Source organism: Mobula hypostoma, chromosome 20 (genome assembly GCF_963921235.1).
Source record: "Mobula hypostoma chromosome 20, sMobHyp1.1, whole genome shotgun sequence".
Classification (NCBI taxonomy): domain Eukaryota; kingdom Metazoa; phylum Chordata; class Chondrichthyes; order Myliobatiformes; family Myliobatidae; genus Mobula; species Mobula hypostoma.
Window position 1 is genome coordinate 1,581,228 of NC_086116.1, and position 20,150 is coordinate 1,601,377.

General features: G+C 49.6%; 1 protein-coding gene across 1 annotated transcript in view; it reads right to left on the minus strand.

Moving 5' to 3' along the window:
- LOC134359584 (dynein axonemal heavy chain 3-like) overlaps positions 1-20,150 on the minus strand; it is a 542,314-nt gene that overhangs the window by 465,054 nt on the left and 57,110 nt on the right. Inside the window, exons 13-14 of the mRNA XM_063073083.1 lie at positions 15,298-15,492; positions 14,448-14,636 (exon numbers count right to left, since the gene is read on the minus strand). Of these exons, the coding sequence (XP_062929153.1) occupies positions 14,448-14,636; positions 15,298-15,492 (384 nt within the window). The remainder of the gene's footprint in view (positions 1-14,447; positions 14,637-15,297; positions 15,493-20,150) is intronic.

Here is a 20,150-nt window from a genome sequence, read left to right on the forward strand (position 1 = left end):
GTGCCCATGGTGGAGGGTGCTGGGGTGTCCATGGTGGAGGAGCTGGGGTGTCCATGGTGGAGGAGCTGGGGTGTCCATGGAGAGGGTGCTGGGCTGTCCATGGTGGAGGGTGCTGGGGTGTCCATGGTGGAGGGGCTGGGGTGTCCATGGTGGAGGAGCTGGGGTGTCCATGGTGGAGGGTGCTGGGGTGTCCAGGGTGGAGGAGCTGGGGTGTCCATGGTGAGGGTGCTGGGCTGTCCATGGTGGAGGGTGCTGGGGTGCCCATGGTGGAGGGTGCTGGGGTGTCCATGGTGGAGGAGCTGGGGTGTCCATGGTGGAAGGGCTGAGGTGTCCATGGTGGAGGGTTCTGGGGTGTCCATGGTGGAGGGGCTGAGGTGGCCATGGTGGAGGGTGCTGGGGTGCCCATGGTGGAGGGTGCTGGGGTGTCCATGGAGAGGGTGCTGGGGTGCCCATGGTGGAGGGTGCTGGGGTGTCCATGGTGGAGGAGCTGGGGTGTCCATGGTGGAGGAGCTGGGGTGTCCATGGAGAGGGTGCTGGGCTGTCCATGGTGGAGGGTGCTGGGGTGTCCATGGTGGAGGGGCTGGGGTGTCCATGGTGGAGGAGCTGGGGTGTCCATGGTGGAGGGTGCTGGGGTGTCCACGGTGGAGGAGCTGGGGTGTCCATGGAGAGGGTGCTGGGCTGTCCATGGTGGAGGGTGCTGGGGTGCCCATGGTGGAGGGTGCTGGGGTGTCCATGGTGGAGGAGCTGGGGTGTCCATGGTGGAGGGTGCTGGGGTGTCCACAGTGGAGGAGCTGGGGTGTCCACGGTGGAGGGGCTGGGGTGTCCACGGTGGAGGGGCTGGGGTGTCCACGGTGGAGGAGCTGGGGTGTCCATGGAGAGGGTGCTGGAGTGTCCATGGTGGAGGGGCTGGGGTGTCCATGGTGGAGGGTGCTGGGGTGTCCACGGTGGAGGAGCTGGGGTGTCCACGGTGGAGGGGCTGGGGTGTCCATGGTGGAGGAGCTGGGGTGTCCATGGTGGAGGGTGCTGGGGTGTCCACGGTGGAGGAGCTGGGGTGTCCACGGTGGAGGTGCTGGGGTGTCCATGGAGAGGGTGCTGGGCTGTCCATGGTGGAGGGTGCTGGGGTGCCCATGGTGGAGGGTGCTGGGGTGTCCATGGTGGAGGAGCTGGGGTGTCCATGGTGGAGGGTTCTGGGGTGTCCATGGTGGAGGGGCTGAGGTGTCCATGGTGGAGGGTGCTGGGGTGCCCATGGTGGAGGGTGCTGGGGTGTCCATGGAGAGGGTGCTGGGGTGCCCATGGTGGAGGGTGCTGGGGTGTCCATGGTGGAGGAGCTGGGGTGTCCATGGTGGAGGAGCTGGGGTGTCCATGGAGAGGGTGCTGGGCTGTCCATGGTGGAGGGTGCTGGGGTGTCCATGGTGGAGGGGCTGGGGTGTCCATGGTGGAGGAGCTGGGGTGTCCATGGTGGAGGGTGCTGGGGTGTCCACGGTGGAGGAGCTGGGGTGTCCATGGAGAGGGTGCTGGGCTGTCCATGGTGGAGGGTGCTGGGGTGCCCATGGTGGAGGGTGCTGGGGTGTCCATGGTGGAGGAGCTGGGGTGTCCATGGTGGAAGGGCTGAGGTGTCCATGGTGGAGGGTTCTGGGGTGTCCATGGTGGAGGGGCTGAGGTGTCCATGGTGGAGGGTGCTGGGGTGCCCATGGTGGAGGGTGCTGGGGTGTCCATGGAGAGGGTGCTGGGGTGCCCATGGTGGAGGGTGCTGGGGTGTCCATGGTGGAGGAGCTGGGGTATCCATGGTGGAGGAGCTGGGGTGTCCATGGAGAGGGTGCTGGGCTGTCCATGGTGGAGGGTGCTGGGGTGTCCATGGTGGAGGGGCTGGGGTGTCCATGGTGGAGGAGCTGGGGTGTCCATGGTGGAGGGTGCTGGGGTGTCCACGGTGGAGGAGCTGGGGTGTCCATGGAGAGGGTGCTGGGCTGTCCATGGTGGAGGGTGCTGGGGTGCCCATGGTGGAGGGTGCTGGGGTGTCCATGGTGGAGGAGCTGGGGTGTCCATGGTGGAGGGTGCTGGGGTGTCCACAGTGGAGGAGCTGGGGTGTCCACGGTGGAGGGGCTGGGGTGTCCACGGTGGAGGGGCTGGGGTGTCCACGGTGGAGGAGCTGGGGTGTCCATGGAGAGGGTGCTGGAGTGTCCATGGTGGAGGGGCTGGGGTGTCCATGGTGGAGGGTGCTGGGGTGTCCACGGTGGAGGAGCTGGGGTGTCCACGGTGGAGGGGCTGGGGTGTCCATGGTGGAGGAGCTGGGGTGTCCATGGTGGAGGGTGCTGGGGTGTCCACGGTGGAGGAGCTGGGGTGTCCACGGTGGAGGTGCTGGGGTGTCCATGGAGAGGGTGCTGGGCTGTCCATGGTGGAGGGTGCTGGGGTGCCCATGGTGGAGGGTGCTGGGGTGTCCATGGTGGAGGAGCTGGGGTGTCCATGGTGGAGGGTGCTGGGGTGTCCACGGTGGAGGAGCTGGGGTGTCCACGGTGGAGGGGCTGGGGTGTCCACGGTGGAGGAGCTGGGGTGTCCATGGAGAGGGTGCTGGGGTGTCCATGGTGGAGGGGCTGGGATGTCCATGGTGGAGGGTGCTGGGGTGTCCACGGTGGAGGAGCTGGGGTGTCCACGGTGGAGGGTGCTGGGGTGTCCATGGTGGAGGAGCTGGGGTGTCCATGGAGAGGGTGCTGGGGTGTCCATGGTGGAGGGGCTGGGGTGTCCATGGTGGAGGGGCTGGGGTGTCCATGGTGGAGGGGCTGAGGTGTCCATGGTGGAGGAGCTGAGGTGTCCACGGTGGAGGGGCTGGGGTGTCCATGGTGGAGGAGCTGGGGTGTCCACGGTGGAGGAGCTGGGGTGTCCACGGTGGAGGGGCTGGGGTGTCCATGGTGGAGGAGCTGGGGTGTCCATGGAGAGGGTGCTGGGGTGTCCATGGTGGAGGGGCTGAGGTGTCCATGGTGGAGGGGCTGGGGTGTCCATGGTGGAGGGTGCTGGGGTGTCCATAGTGGAGGAGCTGGGGTGTCCATGGAGAGGGTGCTGGGCTGTCCATGGTGGAGGGTGTTGGGGTGTCCATGGAGAGGGTGCTGGGGTTTCCATGGTGGAGGGTGCTGGGCTGTCCATGGTGGAGGGTGCTGGGGTGTCCATGGTGGAGGGGCTGGGGTGTCCACAGTGGAGGAGGAGGAGCAGTTATTGTTAATCGGGCTGCTTTGTCCTAGAGGATGTCAGACTGTTGCTTCAGTTGCATTCACAAAGGAATAAGAATCAAGTTTATTATAAAACCGTAGCAGCAGAATTGGGCCATTTGGCCCATCAAGTTTGCCCCACCATTCCATCATGGAAGATTTATTTTCCTGCGCAACTTCATTCTCCTGCCTGCTGTCCATAACTTTTGGCACCCTTTCTAATCAAGATCTTATCAACCTCCGCTTTAAATATACCCAATGATTTGCCCTCCACAGCCATTTCTGGCAATGAATTTCATAGATTCACCATCCTCTGGCTAAAGAAATACCTCTTCCTCTCTGTTCTAAAGGGATGTCGTTCTACTCTGAGGTTATGTCCTCTGGTCCTAGACTCCTCCACTATAGGAAACATTCTCTCAATGACCATAGGCCTTTCAGTATTTGATAGGTTTTGATGAGATTCTCCCCTCTTTCTTATGAACTCTGGTGAGTACAGGCCCAGAACTATCAAATGCTCCTCATATGTTAATCCTTTCATTCTTGAACTCATTCTAGTGAGCTTCCTCTGGACCCTGTCCAATGCCAACACATCCTTTCTTAGATAAGGAGCCTAAAACTGCTCACAATACTCCAAATACATTCTGGCCAACATCTTATAAAGCCTCAGAATTACATCCTTGCTTCTATATTCTAGTCTCTCAAAATGAATGTTAACGTTGCTTTTGCCTTCCTTGCCACCGACTCACCCAGCAAGTTAACCCTTAGAGAGTCCTGCACAAAGACTTTTAATTCCCTGATTTCTGAATGTTTTCCCCTTTAGAAAACAGGTCATGTCTTTATTCCTTCTATCAAAGCTCACGATCACACATTTCCCTACAATGTATTCACTTCTTTGTCCATTCTCCTAACCTATCTAAATCCTCATGTAGACTCCTTGCTTCCTCAACATTACCTGCTCATCCACTTATCTTTGTACTGACTGAAAACCTGGCTACAAAGCCATCAAGTGGTCCCAACACTCACCCCTGCCGAACACCACAAGTCACTGGCAACCAACCAGAAAAGTCCCCCTTTATTCCCACTTTTTGCCTTCTGCCTGTCAGCCAGTCTTTTATTCATGCTAGTATCTTTCCTGTAATACCATGGCTCTTATCTTGTTTAGCAGCTTCATGTGTGGCACCTTGTCAAGAATCTTCTGAAAATTGAAGTAAACACATCCATTGACTCTCCTTTGTGTCTCCCGCGTGTTATTTCCTCAAAGGATTCCAACAGATTTGTCTGGAGATATGATCTCTTCAGGAAATCATGATGACTTTGGTCTACTTTATAATGTGCTTCCAAGTATCACAAAAGCCCATCCTTAATAAAGGACTCCAACATCTTGCCAACCACTGAAATCCGGCTAACTGGTCAATAATTTCCTGTCTTTTGCCTCTTTTCCTTCTTAAAGAGCGAATTGACATTTGCAGTTTTCCAGTACTCCAGAATCAAGTGATTCTTGAAAGGTCACTATAAATGCCTCCACAATGCCTTCAGTTGCCTCTTTCAGAACCCTGGGGTGTGTCTAAGTGACTTATCCATCTTCAGATCTTTCAGCTTCCCAAACACCTTCTCCTTACTCTCTACTGCCCATGACACTCTCAAATTTCTAGCATACTGCTGGTGTCTTCCACAGTGAAGACTGATGCAGAAAACTTATTGAGTTTGCCCGCCATTTCTTTATCACACATTACTACCTCTCCAGTGTCATTTTCCAGTGGTCCAATATTCACTCTCATCTCTTTATATATAAGATAAACCATATAAAATGGTTGGTATCCTCTTTTATTTTATTGGCTAGCTTACCTTCATATTTCATCTTTTTCCTCCTTATGGCTTTTACATAGAACATAGAATAGTACACCACAATGTTGTGCCAACCCTCAAACCCTGCCTCCCATATAAGCCCCCACCTTAAATTCCTCCATATACCTGTCTAGTAGACTCTTAAATTTCACTAGTGTATCTGCCTCCATCACTGACTCAGGCAGTGCATTCCACGCACCAACCACTCTCTGAGTAAAAAACCTTCCACTAATATCCCCCTTGAACTTCCCACCCCTTACCTTAAAGCCATGTCCTCTTGTATTGAGCAGTGATGCCCTGGGGAAGAGGCACTGGCTATCCACTCCATCTATTCCTCTTATTTTCTTGTACACCTCTATCACGTCTCCTCTCATCCTCCTTCTCTCCAAAGAGTAAAGCCCTAGCTCCCTTAATCTCTGATCATAATGCATACTCTCTAAACCAGGCAGCATCCTGGTAAATCTCCTCTGTACCCTTTCCAATGCTTCCACATTCTTCCTATAGTGAGGTGACCAGAACTGGACACAGTACTCCAAGTGTGGCCTAACCAGGGTTTTATAGAGCTATATCATTACATCGCGACTCTTAAACTCTATCCCTCGACTTATGAAAACTAACACCCCATAAGCTTTCTTAACTACCCTATCCACCTGTGAGGCAACTTTCAGGGATCTGTGGACATGTACCCCAGATCCCCCTGCTCCTCCACACTACCAAGTATCCTGTCATTTACTTTGTACTCTGCCTTGGAGTTTGTCCTTCCAAAGTGTACCATCTCACACTTCTCCGGGTTGAACTCCGTCTGCCACTTCTCCACCCACTTCTGCATCTTATCAATGTCTCTCTGCAATCTTTGACAATCCTCTACACTATCTACAACACCACCAACCTTTGTGTCGTCTGCAAACTTACCAACCCAATCTTCTACCCCCACATCCAGGTCGTTAATAAAAATCACGAAAAGTAGAGGTCCCAGAACAGATCCTTATGGGACACCACTAGTCACAATCCTCCAATCTGAATGTACTCCCTCCACCACCATCCTCTGCCTTCTGCAGGCAAGCCAATCCTGAATCCACCTGGCCAAACTTCCCTGGATCCCATGCCTAACTTTCTGAATAAGCCTACAATGTGGAACCTTGTCAAATGCCTTACTAAAATCCATGTAGATCACATTCACAGCACTACCCTCATCTATATGCCTGGTCACCTCCTCAAAGAACTCTATCAGGCTTATTAGACACGATCTGCCCTTCGCAAAGCCATGCTGACTGTCCCTGATCAGACCATGATTCTCTAAATACCTATAGATCCTGTCTCTAAGAATCTTTTCCAACAGCTTTCCCACCACAGACGTAAGGCTCACTGGTCTATAATTACCCGGATTATCCCTACTACCTTTTCTGAACAAGGGGACAACATTCGCCACCCTCCAATCCTCCGGTACCATTCCCGTGGACAACGAGGACATAAAGATCCTAGCCAGAGGCTGAGCAATCTCTTCTCTCGCCTCATGGAGGAACCTGGGGAATATTCCGTCAGGCCCCGGGGACTTATCTGTCCTAATGTATTTTAACAACTCCAACACCTCCTCTCCCTTAATATCAACATGCTCCAGAACATCAACCTCACTCATATTGTCCTCACCATCATCAAGTTCCCTCTCATTGGTGAATACCGAAGAGAAGTATTCATTGAGGACCTCACTCACTTCCACAGCCTCCAGGCACATCTTCCCACCTTTATCTCTAATCGGTCCTACCTTCACTCCTGTCATCCTTTTTTTCTTCACATAATTGAAGAATACCTTGGGGTTTTCCTTTACCCTACTCGCCAAGGCCTTCTCATGCAACGCACATCAAAGTTGCTGGTGAACGCAGCAGGCCAGGCAGCATCTCTAGGAGGAGGTGCAGTCTTCCTAGAGATGCTGCCTGGCCTGCTGCGTTCACCAGCAACTTTGATGTGTGTTGCTTGAATTTCCAGCATCTGCAGAATTCCTGTTGTAAGGCCTTCTCATGCCCCCTTCTTGCTCTTCTCAGCCCCTTCTTAAGCTCCTTTCTTGCTTCCCCATATTCCTCAGTAGACCCATCTGATCCTTGCTTCCTAAACCTCATGTATGCTGCCTTCTTCTACCCGACTAGATTTTCCACCTCACTTGTCACCCATGGTTCCTTCACCCTACCATTCTTTATCTTCCTCACCGGGACAAATTTATCCCTGACATCCCGCAAGAGATCTCTAAACATCGACCACATGTCCATACTACATTTCCTTGCAAAAACATCATCCCAGTTCACACCCGCAAGTTCTAGCCTTATAGCCTCATAATTTGCCTTTCCCCAATTAAAAATTTTCCTGTCCTCTCTGATTCTATCCTTTTCCATGATAATGCTAAAGGCCAGGGAGCGGTGGTCACTGTCCCCCAGATGCTCACCCACTGAGAGATCTGTGACCTGACCCGGTTCGTTACCTAGTACTAGATCTAGTATGGCATTCCCCCTGGTCGGCCTGTCCACATACTGTGACAGGAATCTGTCCTGAACACACTTAACAAACTCTGCCCCATCTAAACCCTTGGAACTAATCAGGTACCAATCAATATTAGGGAAGTTAAAGTCAGTCATGATAACAACCCTGTTATTTTTGCACCTTTCCAAAATCTGCCTCCCAATCTGCTCCTCTGTATCTCTTCTGCTACCAGGGGGGCCTATAGAATACCCCCAATAGAGTAACTGCTCCCTTCCTGTTCCTGCCTTCCACCCATATTGACTCAAAAGAGGATCCTGCTACATTACCCACCCTTTCTGTAGCTGTAATAGTATCCCTGACCAGTAATGCCACCCCTCCTCCCCTTTTTCCACCCTCTCTATCCCTTTTAAAGCATTGAAATCCAGGAATATTGAGAATCCATTCCTGCCCTGGTGTCAGCCAAGTCTCTGTAATGGCCACTACATCATAATTCCATGTATGTATCCAAGCTCTCAGTTCATCACCTTTGTTCCTGATGCTTCTTGCATTGAGGTACACACATTTCAGCCCTTCTACCTTACTGTCTTTACACCATTTATCCTGCTTCTCTTTCCTCAAAGCCTCTCTGTATGATAGATCTGGCTTTACTCCATGTACTTCTTTCAGTGCTCTATCATTCTGGGTCCCATCCCCCTCGCAAATTAGTTTAAACCCTCCTGAACCATGCTAGCAAACCTACCTGCAAGGATATTGCTCCCCCTCGAGTTCAGGTGCAACCCATCCAATCTGTACAGGTCCCACCTTCCCCAGAAGAGATCCCAATGATCTAAAAATCTAAAACCCTGCTCCCTGCACCAACTCCTCAGCCACGCATTCAACTGCCATCTCCTCCAATTCTTACCATCACAGTCACGTAGCACTGGCAGCAATCCTGAGAATGCCAGCCTTGAGGTCCTGCTCTTCAGCCTTCTGCCTAGTTCCCGAAACTCACACTTCAGGACCTCATCCCTCTTCCTGCCTATGTCGTTGGTACCAACATGTATCACGACTTCTGGTTGCTTTCCCTCTTGTACCAGGATGTCGTGCACCCGGTCAGAGACATCCTGGACCCTGGCACCCGGGAGGCAACAAACCATGTGGGTGTCCTTCTCAGGTCCACAAAATCTCCTGTCTGCTCCCCTGACTATAGAGTCTCCAATGACGACAGCTCTCCTCTTCTCCGTCCCACCCTTCTGCTCCACAGGGTCAGACTCAGTGCTGGAGGCCCTGCCACTGTGGCTCACACCTGGTCGGTCATCCCCGCCAACAGTATCCAGGACGGTAAACCTATTATTCAGGGGAATGGCTGCAGGGGTGCTCTGCACTACCTGTCTGCTCACCTTCACTTTCCCCCCTCTGACTGTCACCCAACGACCTGCTTCCAACAGCCTAGGTATGACTACCTCCGTGTAGCTCTCATCTATGACTGCCTCATTCTCCCTTATGAGTCGAAGGTCATCCAGCTGCTGCTCCAGATTCCTAACATGGTCTTCCATATCGCCCAGCCGCATGCACTTCTGGCAGATGTGACTCTGCAGGAGAGGGAAGTTCCCCCAAGACCGCCACATCTCACATGAGAGGCACATCACCGTCTCAGGAGACATTGTAAAAACTAACTACGAGCTAGCTTGCCCTCCGCCTCTTCTCGTCGAAGCCTCTCGAGTGGAAGCCTCGAAGCTCCACTCCTTCACTGGCCCACTCACTCACTGACTTTTTTTCATTGACTTTTGTTGGTTTTTAAATGCTTCCCAAATCTCTGGTTTCCCAGTAATTTTTGCTGCACTGTTTACCCTCTCATTTTTTTTTATGCTGTCTTTGACTTCCCTTGTCAGCCAGGGTTGCTTCATCCTCCTTTCAGAAAACTTCTTCATCTTTGTGGTGTATCTGTTTTATGCTTTCCAAACTGCTCCCAGGAACTTTAGCCATTGCTGCTCTGCCATCTTCCCTCTTGGCGTCCTCTTCCAATCAACTCTGGCCAGCTCTTCTCTCATGCCTCTGTAGTTTTTCTTTACTGTAGTTCTTATACGTCTGATTTTAGCTTTTCCCTCTCAACCAACAGAGAGAATTCTATCAAATGATCACTGCCTCTGAAGTGTGCCTCATCAAATCTGGTTCATTACACAACACCCAATCCAGAATAACCTTTTCTCTAGTGGGTCAAACACAAAAAAATCATTTCAGAATCTGGTTTATTATCACCGGCACGTGACGTGAAATTTCACAACAAGAGAAAATCTGCAGATGCTGGAAATCCAAGCAACACTCACAAAATGCTGGAGGAACACAGCAGGCCAGGCAGCATCTATGGAAAAAAGTCCTACCCAAGGGTTTTGGCTCGAAACGTCAACTGTACTTTTTTCCATTGATGTTGCCCGGCCTGCTGAGTTCCTCCAGCGTTTTGTGTGTGTTGCTGAAAAACCATTTTGTTGGCATTCTACAAATTCCTTCTCTTGGGATCCAACATCTAACTGATTTTCCAAATCTATGTACCTGCATATTAACCCCCCCCCCATGGGTATTGTAACATTGCCCTTTTACGCACATTTTCTATGTCTGATAACAAACCTTCCCAGTGGCAGCAACATGATGGTAGGCTGGAGAGATTTCCATCTCATCTTAGTTGTACAGATCCTGAGAGAGGATGCTGCAGTAAAAAACAGGACCACAGTAAAGTTGTCAACATTAACAGTTGCTCAGAACTGACTGAAGGGAGATGAGAACATGAGATGAAACGAAGAGAGGCTCCTATGCAGCTGATTTTTGTTCCTTTCCCATCCTGAAGTACAGTGTAAGGAGTGGATGGAGTTTCTCTAGCTGATAGTGCTTCCTTCATTTGCATTCTGCTGAAATGCATGTCAGGTACGGTGTGAGCAAGGCTCACATTTCAGTCCCTACACACAGTGAACTGCAGACCCAGCACATCTGGTGAATCCAAGGCAAGTACCACCCCACCAGCCTCCACGTCCAGCACAATTCTCCAGAACTTCTGCCACCTCCAACAGGATCTCACCACTAAACACATCTTTCCCTGCCCTCCCCCCCCCCCACTTTCTGCAGGGATCGTTCCCTATGTGACTCCCTTGCCCATTCGTCCCTCCCCACTGATCTCCCTCCTGGCACTTATCCTTGCAAGTGGAACTAGTACTATACTTGCCCCTACACCTCCCCCCTCACTACCATTCAGTGCCCCAGACAGTCCTTCCAGGTGAGGCGACACTTCACTTGTGAGTCTGTTGGGGTCATCTACTGTGTTCAGTGCTCCCAGTGTGGCTTCCTGTATATTGATGAGACCCGATGTAGATTGGAAGACCGTTTCTCCGAGCACCTGTGCTTCGTTCGCCAGATCTCCCAGTTGCCACCTATTTTAATTCCACTTCCGATTCCCATTCCCATTCTGATATGTCGATCCACGGCCTCCTCCACTGTCATGATGATGCCACACTCAAGTTGGAGGAGCAACACCTTATATTCCATTTGGGTAGCCTTCAACCTGATGGCATGAACATTGACTTCTCAAACTTCAGGTAATGGCTCCCCCTCTCCTTCACCATTCGCCATTCCCATTTCCCTCTCTCACCTTATCTCCTTACCTGCCCATCACCTCCCTCTGGTGCTCCTCCCTTCCTTTTCTTCCCTGGCCTTCTGTAGTCTCCCATCAGATTCCTCCTCCTCCAGTCCTTTATCTCCTCCATCAATCAACGCCCCAACTGTTCCCCCCTCTCCCGGCTTCACCTATCACTTCCTATCTTGTATTTCTTCCTCTCCTCTCCCACCTTCTTACTCTGACTTCTCATCTATTTTCTCCAGTCCTGATGAAGGGACTCGGCCCAAATGTTGACCATAGATGTGGACCATAGATCTCTTTTCCATAGATGCTGCCTGGCCTGCTGAGTTCCTCCAGCATTTTGTGTGTGTTCCAAGGGAGGTCATTGACTTACAGTCATACAGTACAAAGTCAGGCCCTTCAACTTGCCTGGTAAATGCTGATCAAGATTCCCTACGCTTAGTGGCCACTTTATTAGGTACACCTGCACACCTGCTTGCTAAACATAGAAACATAGAAAATAGGTGCAGGAGTAGGCCATTCAGCCCTTCGAGCCTGCACCGCCATTCAGTATGATCATGGCTGATCATCCAACTCAGAACCCTGTACCAGCCTTCCCTCCATACCCCCTGACCCCTGTAGCCACAAGGGCCATATCTAACTCCCTCTTAAACATAGCCAATGAACTGGCCTCAACTGTTTCCTGTGGCAGAGAATTCCACAGATTCACCATTCTCTGTGTGAAGAAGTTTTCCCTCATCTCAGTCCTAAAAGGCTTCCCCTTTATCCTCAAACTGTGACCCCTCGTTCTGGACTTCCCCAACATCGGGAACAATCTTCCTGCATCTAGCCTGTCCAATCCCTTTAGGATTTTATACGTTTCAATAAGATTCCCCCCTCAATCTTCTAAATTCCAGAGAGTATAACCCTAGTCGATCCAGTATTTCATCATATGAAAGTCCTGCCATCCCAGGAATCAATCTGGTGAACCTTCTTTGTACTCCCTCTATGGCAAGGATGTCTTTCCTCAGATTAGGGGACCAAAACTGCACACAATACTCCAGGTGTGGTCTCACCAAGGCCTTGTACAACTGCAGTAGTACCTCCCTGCTCCTGTACTCGACTCCTCTCGCTATAAATGCCGGCATACCATTCGCCTTTTTCACCGCCTGCTGTACCTGCATGCCCACTTTCAATGACTGGTGTATAATGACACCCAGGTCTCGTTGCACCTCCCCTTTTCCTAATCGGCCACCATTCAGATAATAATCTGTACTGTAACTAACGTAAATATCTAATCAGTCAACATTTGGCAATAACTCAATGCATAAAAGCATGGTCAAGAGGTTTAGTTGTTGTTCAGATCTGACATCAGAATGGGGTAAAAATATGACCTAAGTGGCTTTGACCATGGGATGATTGTTGGTGCCAGACAGGGTGGTTTGAGTATCCTGGAAACTGCTGATCTCCTGGGATTTTCACTCACAACAGTCCCTACAATTTACAGAGAAAGATTAAAAAAACCACGCCCAACAGGTGGCAGATCTGGAGGTGAAAACACCTTGTTAATGAGAGGTCGGAGGAAAATGGCCAGATTGGTTCAAGCTGACAGGAAGGCGACAGTAACTTAAACAGTCACACATTAAAATAGCGGTGTGCAGAAGAGCATTTCTGATTGTATCATACATTGAACCTTGAAGTGGATGGGCTACAGCTGCAGAAGACCGTGTACACAATGAAGTAGCCACTGACTGTACTTGCCTGTGTTTAGCCCATATCTCTCAAACGCTTTCCTACCCATGTAACTGTCCAAATGCCTTTAAAAATACTGCTCATGTACCTGTCTCAATCACTTCTGTTCCATACAGTGACCACACTTTGCCCCGCTCACAACACCCACACTGATTTAAAGTGGGAGGACTGAGCTTCACAAAGGCCACGGAAGTTCAGCAAACTCTGAGACGGACAGCGGTCTGTCCGGGTTGAGACTCGGGCTGTTGTGTAAGCTGCCGTGACTGTATGCACTCTGCACGGAGCTCCACAGGCGGTGCCCAGGGATTCTGATGGGTGACGTGGTCAAGTGTTGCTCTTTGGAAAACAGGCTGAGGTGCTAGTGAGAAAGGGACATCACAGAGTCATTCTCCTGTCCGAACAGAGCACGTTGATCACCACTTCCCCTCCATCCCTCTCAGTATCTGGACCCAACAAAACCCTATCAGCGTTGAAAACAGCAGCTATGCTTGCATTCCCTTGCCCTGGAAGCAGTAACTGTTCATATACACCAAGTCGTAGAGACTGGAAAGGTGCTTTAGACTTTGCTCTTGCAGGACTGACCGCAGATTCTATTAGGTCTCCTTATGACGCATCCCCTTAGCCCAGAGATAATCCGTCTCTCTTTGCTTTACTGAATCACATTCGTACTTTAACTAGCAAACTTAGATCCCTCCTCAGACTTCTATGTTCAGGTGATTATGCCTACCTAGCTGCAGGTTCTGTTCTACAGACCACCGATGATAATACCTCCTTCCTGATACTCTGTGCCAAGCCTAAAAACTTGGAACAGGGTCTGAGCAAGTTCTGCCCAGTTACACATGACCTCTTCCTCTTATTACTCACCTCCTTCAGGTAAAGGCCAATATTCGAACTATCTGGCTTTAAGTGTCTGAATTGACAAATCTCTTGGTTTGGCCAGCATTTGGTGTCTCTCACCTGGAGTCCCGTGAGTTCTGGGGTCGATATTGAAGAACAAAGCCCAAAGATCGATCAGAAGTCCAGATCAAAGCCTGAAAGTCAATTAAAAGTCCGGAGATCGAGGCTCAATGGCCAGAGCCCTGAGTCTGTGAATCTCTGCGAGTCCACTGGGTAGTTTGAAGGCTCAATGTCTGCGAGTCGAAGCCACTGGAAGCTGGAGGCCAAAGACGGCCTGTCCTGGGTTTGGAGGACTGTGTACATACGTGCATGGGTGGGAGGGAGAAACTGGGCTTGTTTTGCAGCCTCTGGTATCTGTCTTGTTCTGCCAAGCATTGTTATGTGTGCTCTGTTGGTGCTAGAATGCGTGGTAACATATGGACTGTCCCCAGCACATCCCCGGGCATGTTGGTTGTTAATACAAATGACACATTTCACTGTATGGTTCAATGTACATGTGATAAATAAATCTGAATTCTCCCTGTTTCCTGATCTCCAGCTATCAGAAAAAAATCCGTTTCCTTTCTTGTTTGTGATAGCCTCTTTAAAACCAACTGCCTCTATACAATTGAAAGAAAGTATACTTCCTAAGAACTACTCATGCTCCTCAAACGTGTTCATACTTTACACATTCTTAGTCTGTGTGCTTTAAGTACTCTGCCTACCTTTTGGCTTATCAGACTCCAGTGACGTTGTCTAATCCCAGGAGCACAGAGTGCACTGATCAGGGGCAAGTTGATTTTGAACTTCTCCAGCTTGGTTTTGATGGCGGTTGCAACTTTTAATGGCCCATGTAGCTCTGGGTGATGGAAAACTTTTGTTAACTTGTAGCTGATCCTCCATAAACTCTGCACCTAATGGGAACACGCCAAGGACATGTAGATCACCTTTCAAACATCAAATAATTTGTATTCACAGATCTTGACACCTGTACACAGTTAAAATAGGAACTAGACTTCACTGCTACACAAACCATTGTCAGGAGCAACACATACAAGATGCTGGAGGAAATTGCAGGTCAGACAATATCTATGGAGGGGAATAAACAATCAACATTTCGGGCCGAGACGCTTCATTTAGTGCAGATGAAGAGTCATGGTCCAAAGCACTGAACGTTCCATAGATGCTGCTTGACCTGCTAAGTTTCTGCAGTACCTTCTGTGTGTTATTCAATATTTCTGGTGTCTATAGAATCTCTATTGTCACAAACTATTAACAACTTGGGTATTGTGTGTAACATTGGGTTTGAATTCATTTCTGAGGAAGAATTTTGTTTCAGTCTGAATCTCATTCTGCTCACATTGAAGCCCACCGTGCTTTATACAGCACCTTCCTTAGAGGTTAACCCACGTATTTTAAAAGTGTCTAATATACACGTACATTTTCAAATGTCAATAATTTCATTTGACGCCACAGAATTATGTTTTAGGCAGAAAGTCATAATTCTACTGTGACCAGAAAGATTGATTGATGTATCTTTTGCCTAAACACAAGAGGGATAAATCTCATTCCAACCTCCTGTTCGACCTCTTCTGCGTTAACTTGTAACAACGAGCCATTCATCCACTTCTCGTGGTGCAGGTTGAACTGAAGGGCAGCCGTCCACAGCTTCTCATAGGGCTCCTTTTCATCAATGATATCCTGGATTTGGTGGTAAGGGCTAACATGGCCCATCTCCAGTAGAACTTCTTCATGATTAATCATGGCTTTCTGTACAAAGGTAACAGAACATGATTACATCTGGACCACCGAAGTGACTGACGAGCTGATTGAGCATCCATAATGGCAAAAGCCACAGCCAAGCTGCAATGCATTGCCACAAACAGCAATGTGCTGTTGAGACGTCACCATCTGTTCAAAGTTATTTGTAAACACTGACTGGTGGAGAAGCAGCATCTGGGACAGGTAGTGGGAACACACAGCAGCTCAGTGTAAATGGCAGGTGGGCACAACACCTCCACAACTATCCACCTGCCAAAGGTCCCACATCAGCCTCATCAGACATCTAGAATTCCTGGAAGCAAGCTGCCCTTTATCTCAGCCCTTGACTGCCCAACAGTGGGAAATGGTTCAGAAGATATTCTGAAAGGTTATGTAAAACAGCATTTTCTGTAAATCTCTAAATAACTCAATAAACAACTTTTGAAACTTTGTTAATGAGGATGACCTGCGTGGATTTTTCACAACAGAAGTGTATTTGTCTAATGACTAAGGTAACTGAGGAAGTGGAAAGGATGTGTCACTGAGCGCCCATGAAGTCCATATGGATTTAAGTGAAATTGACAGATTAGAGAAGTAAAAGCTGTGGGATGGAAGGGAAGCAGACAGGAAGGTGTGGATACAAACTTTAATGAGCACAGGACCACAGGCATCAGGACCCTGCAGAGCTGAGGATAGAGTGAAGCTCACCCTTGCCAGTGCAGAACTGAGGATAGGGTGAAGCTCACCCTTGCCAGTGCAGAGCTGAGGATAGGGTGAAGCTCACCATTGCCAGTGCAGAGCTGAGGATAGGGTGAAGCTCACCCTTGCCAGTGCAGAGCTGAGGATAGGGTGAAGCTCACCCTTGCCAGTGCAGAGCTGAGGATAGGGTGAAGCTCACCCTTGCCAGTGCAGAGCTGAGGATAGGGTGAAGCTCACCCTTGCCAGTGCAGAGCTGAGGATAGGGTGAAGCTCACCCTTGCCAGTGCAGAGCTGAGGATAGGGTGAAGCTCAGCCTTGCCAGTGCAGAGCTGAGGATAGGGTGAAGCTCAGCCTTGCCAGTGCAGCTGACAGTGAGGAAGGAAGGTCTTTGCTGCATGAACCTGTCAGTGGGATGGTTGGACAGGCAGAGAAATGGACCGCTTGTACAGATAGATGGCCTGACAATCTACCTCGTTATAATCTTGCACTTCATTGTTTACCTGCACTGCTCTTTCCCGGTAGCTGTTCCACTTTATTCTGCATTCTGTTATTGTTTTACCTTGTTGTACCTCAATGATCTGGGTAATGATTTGAATTGTATGAACAGTATGCAAGACAAGCTTTTCACTCTGTCTTGGTGCACGTGATGATAATAAATCAATACCAATAACAACAGCAAATAGAAATTAATGTGGAGAAGTTGGGGGACATGGTTTGGGGATGGGGAGGGCAAATGGAACAATGCACAAGACAATGAGTGGCTGGACGATGAGCATTACAAGGAATAGTGACATTGACCAGCATGTCCACAGACTCAGACAGGTAGATGAGGCGTCTGCCCTTCTGCGCTACGGCTGCAGCACAGGATAAAATAGTAGGAAGTGTGAAAATCCTTGTGAGGATACAGTGTGCGCACTGGCATGGTTCTGGCTGTCACATTGTGGGAAGGCTGTGGTAGCATTGGGAAAGGTGTAGAGAATCACAGGCAGTTGCCAGGCTGCATTAAATTACAGTCAGAATTACACCGGGCAAGCAGGGCTGTATTGTTTTGAAACCATCCAGACTTGGCATGTGAAATGAGCAATGGGTCATTGGAAAGGACCCTTTGACTACAGCAGAAGGTAATTCACTAGAGTGACGGAGATTTCTGGTAACAGGTAGCAGGGTTATTGAGTAGGACTTTCCTCAGGAAGACTGGCGGAAGTCTGGAACTAACCACCAGAGTGAGAGTGAGAGAGAGAGTGAGAGTGAGAGTGACAGTGAGAGAGAGAGAGAGAGAGTGACAGTGAGAGAGAGAGTGAGAGTGAGAAAGAGAGAGTGACAGTGAGAGAGAGAGTGAGAGTGAGAGAGAGAGTGACAGTGAGAGAGAGAGTGACAGTGAGAGAGAGAGAGTGAGAAAGAGAGAGAGTGACAGTGAGAGAGAGTGAGACTGAGAAAGAAAGAGTGACAGTGAGAGACAGAGTGACAGTGAGAGAGAGAGTGAGAGTGAGAAAGAGAGAGAGTGACAGTGAGAGAGAGAGTGAGAGTGAGAGAGAGAGTGAGAGTGAGAACGAGAGAGTGACAGTGAGAGAGAGAGTGAGAGTGAGAAAGAGAGAGTGACAGCGAGAGAGAGTGAGAGTGAGAGAGAGAGTGAGAAAGAGAGTGAGAGTGAGAGAGAGAGTGACAGTGAGAGAGAGAGAGTGACAGTGAGAGAGAGAGTGAGAGTGAGAAAGAGAGAGTGACAGTGATAGAGAGAGTGACAGTGAGAGAGAGAGAGTGACAGTGAGAGAGAGAGAGAGTGAGAAAGAAAGAGTGACAGTGAGAGAGAGTAACAGTGAGAGAGAGAGAGTGACAGTGAGAGAGTGAGAGTGAGAAAGAGTGAGTGACAGTGAGAGAGTGAGAGTGAGAAAGAGAGAGAGTGACAGTGAGAGAGAGAGAGTGAGAAAGAGAGAGTGACAATGAGAGAGAGAGTGAGAAAGAGAGTGAGAAAGAGAGAGAGAGTGACAGTGAGGGTGAGAGAGAGACAGTGAGAGAGAGAGTGAGAAAGAGAGAGAGTGATAGTGAGAGAGAGTGACAGTGAGAGAGAGAGTGAGAGTGAGAAAGAGAGAGTGACAGTGAGAGAGAGATTTAGAGTGAGAAAGAGAGAGTGACAGTGAGAGAGAGAGTGAAAGTGAGAGAGAGAGTGACAGTGAGAGAGAGAGAGAGTGAGAAAGAGAGAGTGACAGTGAGAGAGAGTGACAATTAGAGAGAGAGTGACAGTGAGAGAGAGAGACAGAGAGAGAGAGAGTGAGAGTGAGAAAGAGAGAGAGTGACAGTGAGAGAGAGAGTGACAGTGAGAGAGAGAGTGACAGTGAGAGAGAGAGTGACAGTGAGAAAGAGAGTGAGTGACAGTGAGAGAGAGAGTGACAGTGAGAGAGAGAGAGTGAGAAAGAGAGAGTGAGAGTGAGAAAGAGAGAGTGACAGTGAGAGAGAGTGAGAGTGAGAAAGAAAGAGTGACAGTGAGAGAGAGAGTGAGAAAGAGAGTGAGAAAGAGAGAGAGTGACAGTGAGAGAGAGAGGGAAAGTGAGAGAGTGAGAGTGAGAGTGAGAAAGAGAGAGAGTGACAGTGAGAGAGAGAGTGAGAAAGAGCGAGTGACAGTGAGAGAGAGAGTGAGAAAGAGAGAGAGTGACAGTGAGAGAGAGAGTGAGAGTGAGAAAGAGAGAGTGACAGTGAGAGAGAGAGTGAGAGTGAGAAAGAGAGAGTGACAGTGTGAGAGAGAGTGAGAGTGAGAGAGAGAGTGAGAAAGAGAGAGTGACAGTGAGAGAGAGACAGAGAGTGAGAGAGAGAGAATGACAGTGAGAGAGTGAGAGTGAGAGAGAGAGAGAGTGAGAGTGAGATGGAGAGTGACAGTGAGAGAGAGTGAGAGTGAGAAAGAGAGAGAGTGACAGTGAGAGAGTGAGAGTGAGAAAGAGAGAGTGAGAGTGAGAGAGAGAGAGAGAGTGAGAGTGAGATGGAGAGTAACAGTGAGAGAGAGAGTGAGAGAGAGAGAGAGTGACAGTGAGAGAGAGAGAGAGAGTGAGAGACTGAGAGTGAGAAAAAGAGAGTGACAGTGAGAGAGAGAGTGAGAGTGAGAAAGAGAGAGAGTAACAGTGAGAGAGAGAGTGAGAAAGAGAGAGAGTGACAGTGAGAGTGAGAAAGAGAGAGAGTGACAGTGAGAGAGAGAGTGAGAAAGAGAGAGAGTGAGAGTGAGAGAGAGAGAGTGAGAAAGAGAGAGAGTGACAGTGAGAGTGAGAGTGAGAAAGAGTGAATGACAGTGTGAGAGGGAGTGAGAGTGAGAGAGAGAGTGAGAGAGAGAGAGTGAGAGAGAGAGAGAGTGAGAGTGAGATGGAGAGTGACAGTGAGAGAGAGTGAGAGTGAGAAAGAGGGAGTGACAGTGAGAGAGTGAGAGTGAGAAAGAGAGAGTGACAGTGAGAGAGTGAGAGTGAGAAAGAGAGAGAGTGACAGTGAGAGTGAGAGTGAGAAAGAGAGAGAGTGACAGTGTGAGAGAGAGTGACAGTGAGAGAGAGTGAGAGTGAGAAAGAGAGAGTGACAGTGAGAGAGAGAGTGAGAAAGAGAGAGAGAGTGAGAAAGAGAGAGTGACAGTGAGAGAGAGTGAGAGAGAGAGTGAGAAAGAGAGAGAGTGACAGTGAGAGAAAGAGTGACAGTGAGAGAGAGAGTGAGAGTGAGAAAGAGAGAGAGAGTGACATGAGAGAGTGACAGTGAGAGAGAGAGAGTGAGAGTGAGAGAGAGACAGTGAGAGAGAGTGACAGTGAGAGAGAGTGACAGTGAGAGAGAGAGTGACAGTGAGAGAGTGACAGTGAGAGAGTGAGAGTGAGAAAGAGAGAGAGAGTGAGAAAGAGAGAGTGACAGTGAGAGAGAGTGAGAGAGAGAGTGAGAAAGAGAGAGAGTGACAGTGAGAGAAAGAGTGACAGTGAGAGAGAGAGTGAGAGTGAGAAAGAGAGAGAGTGACA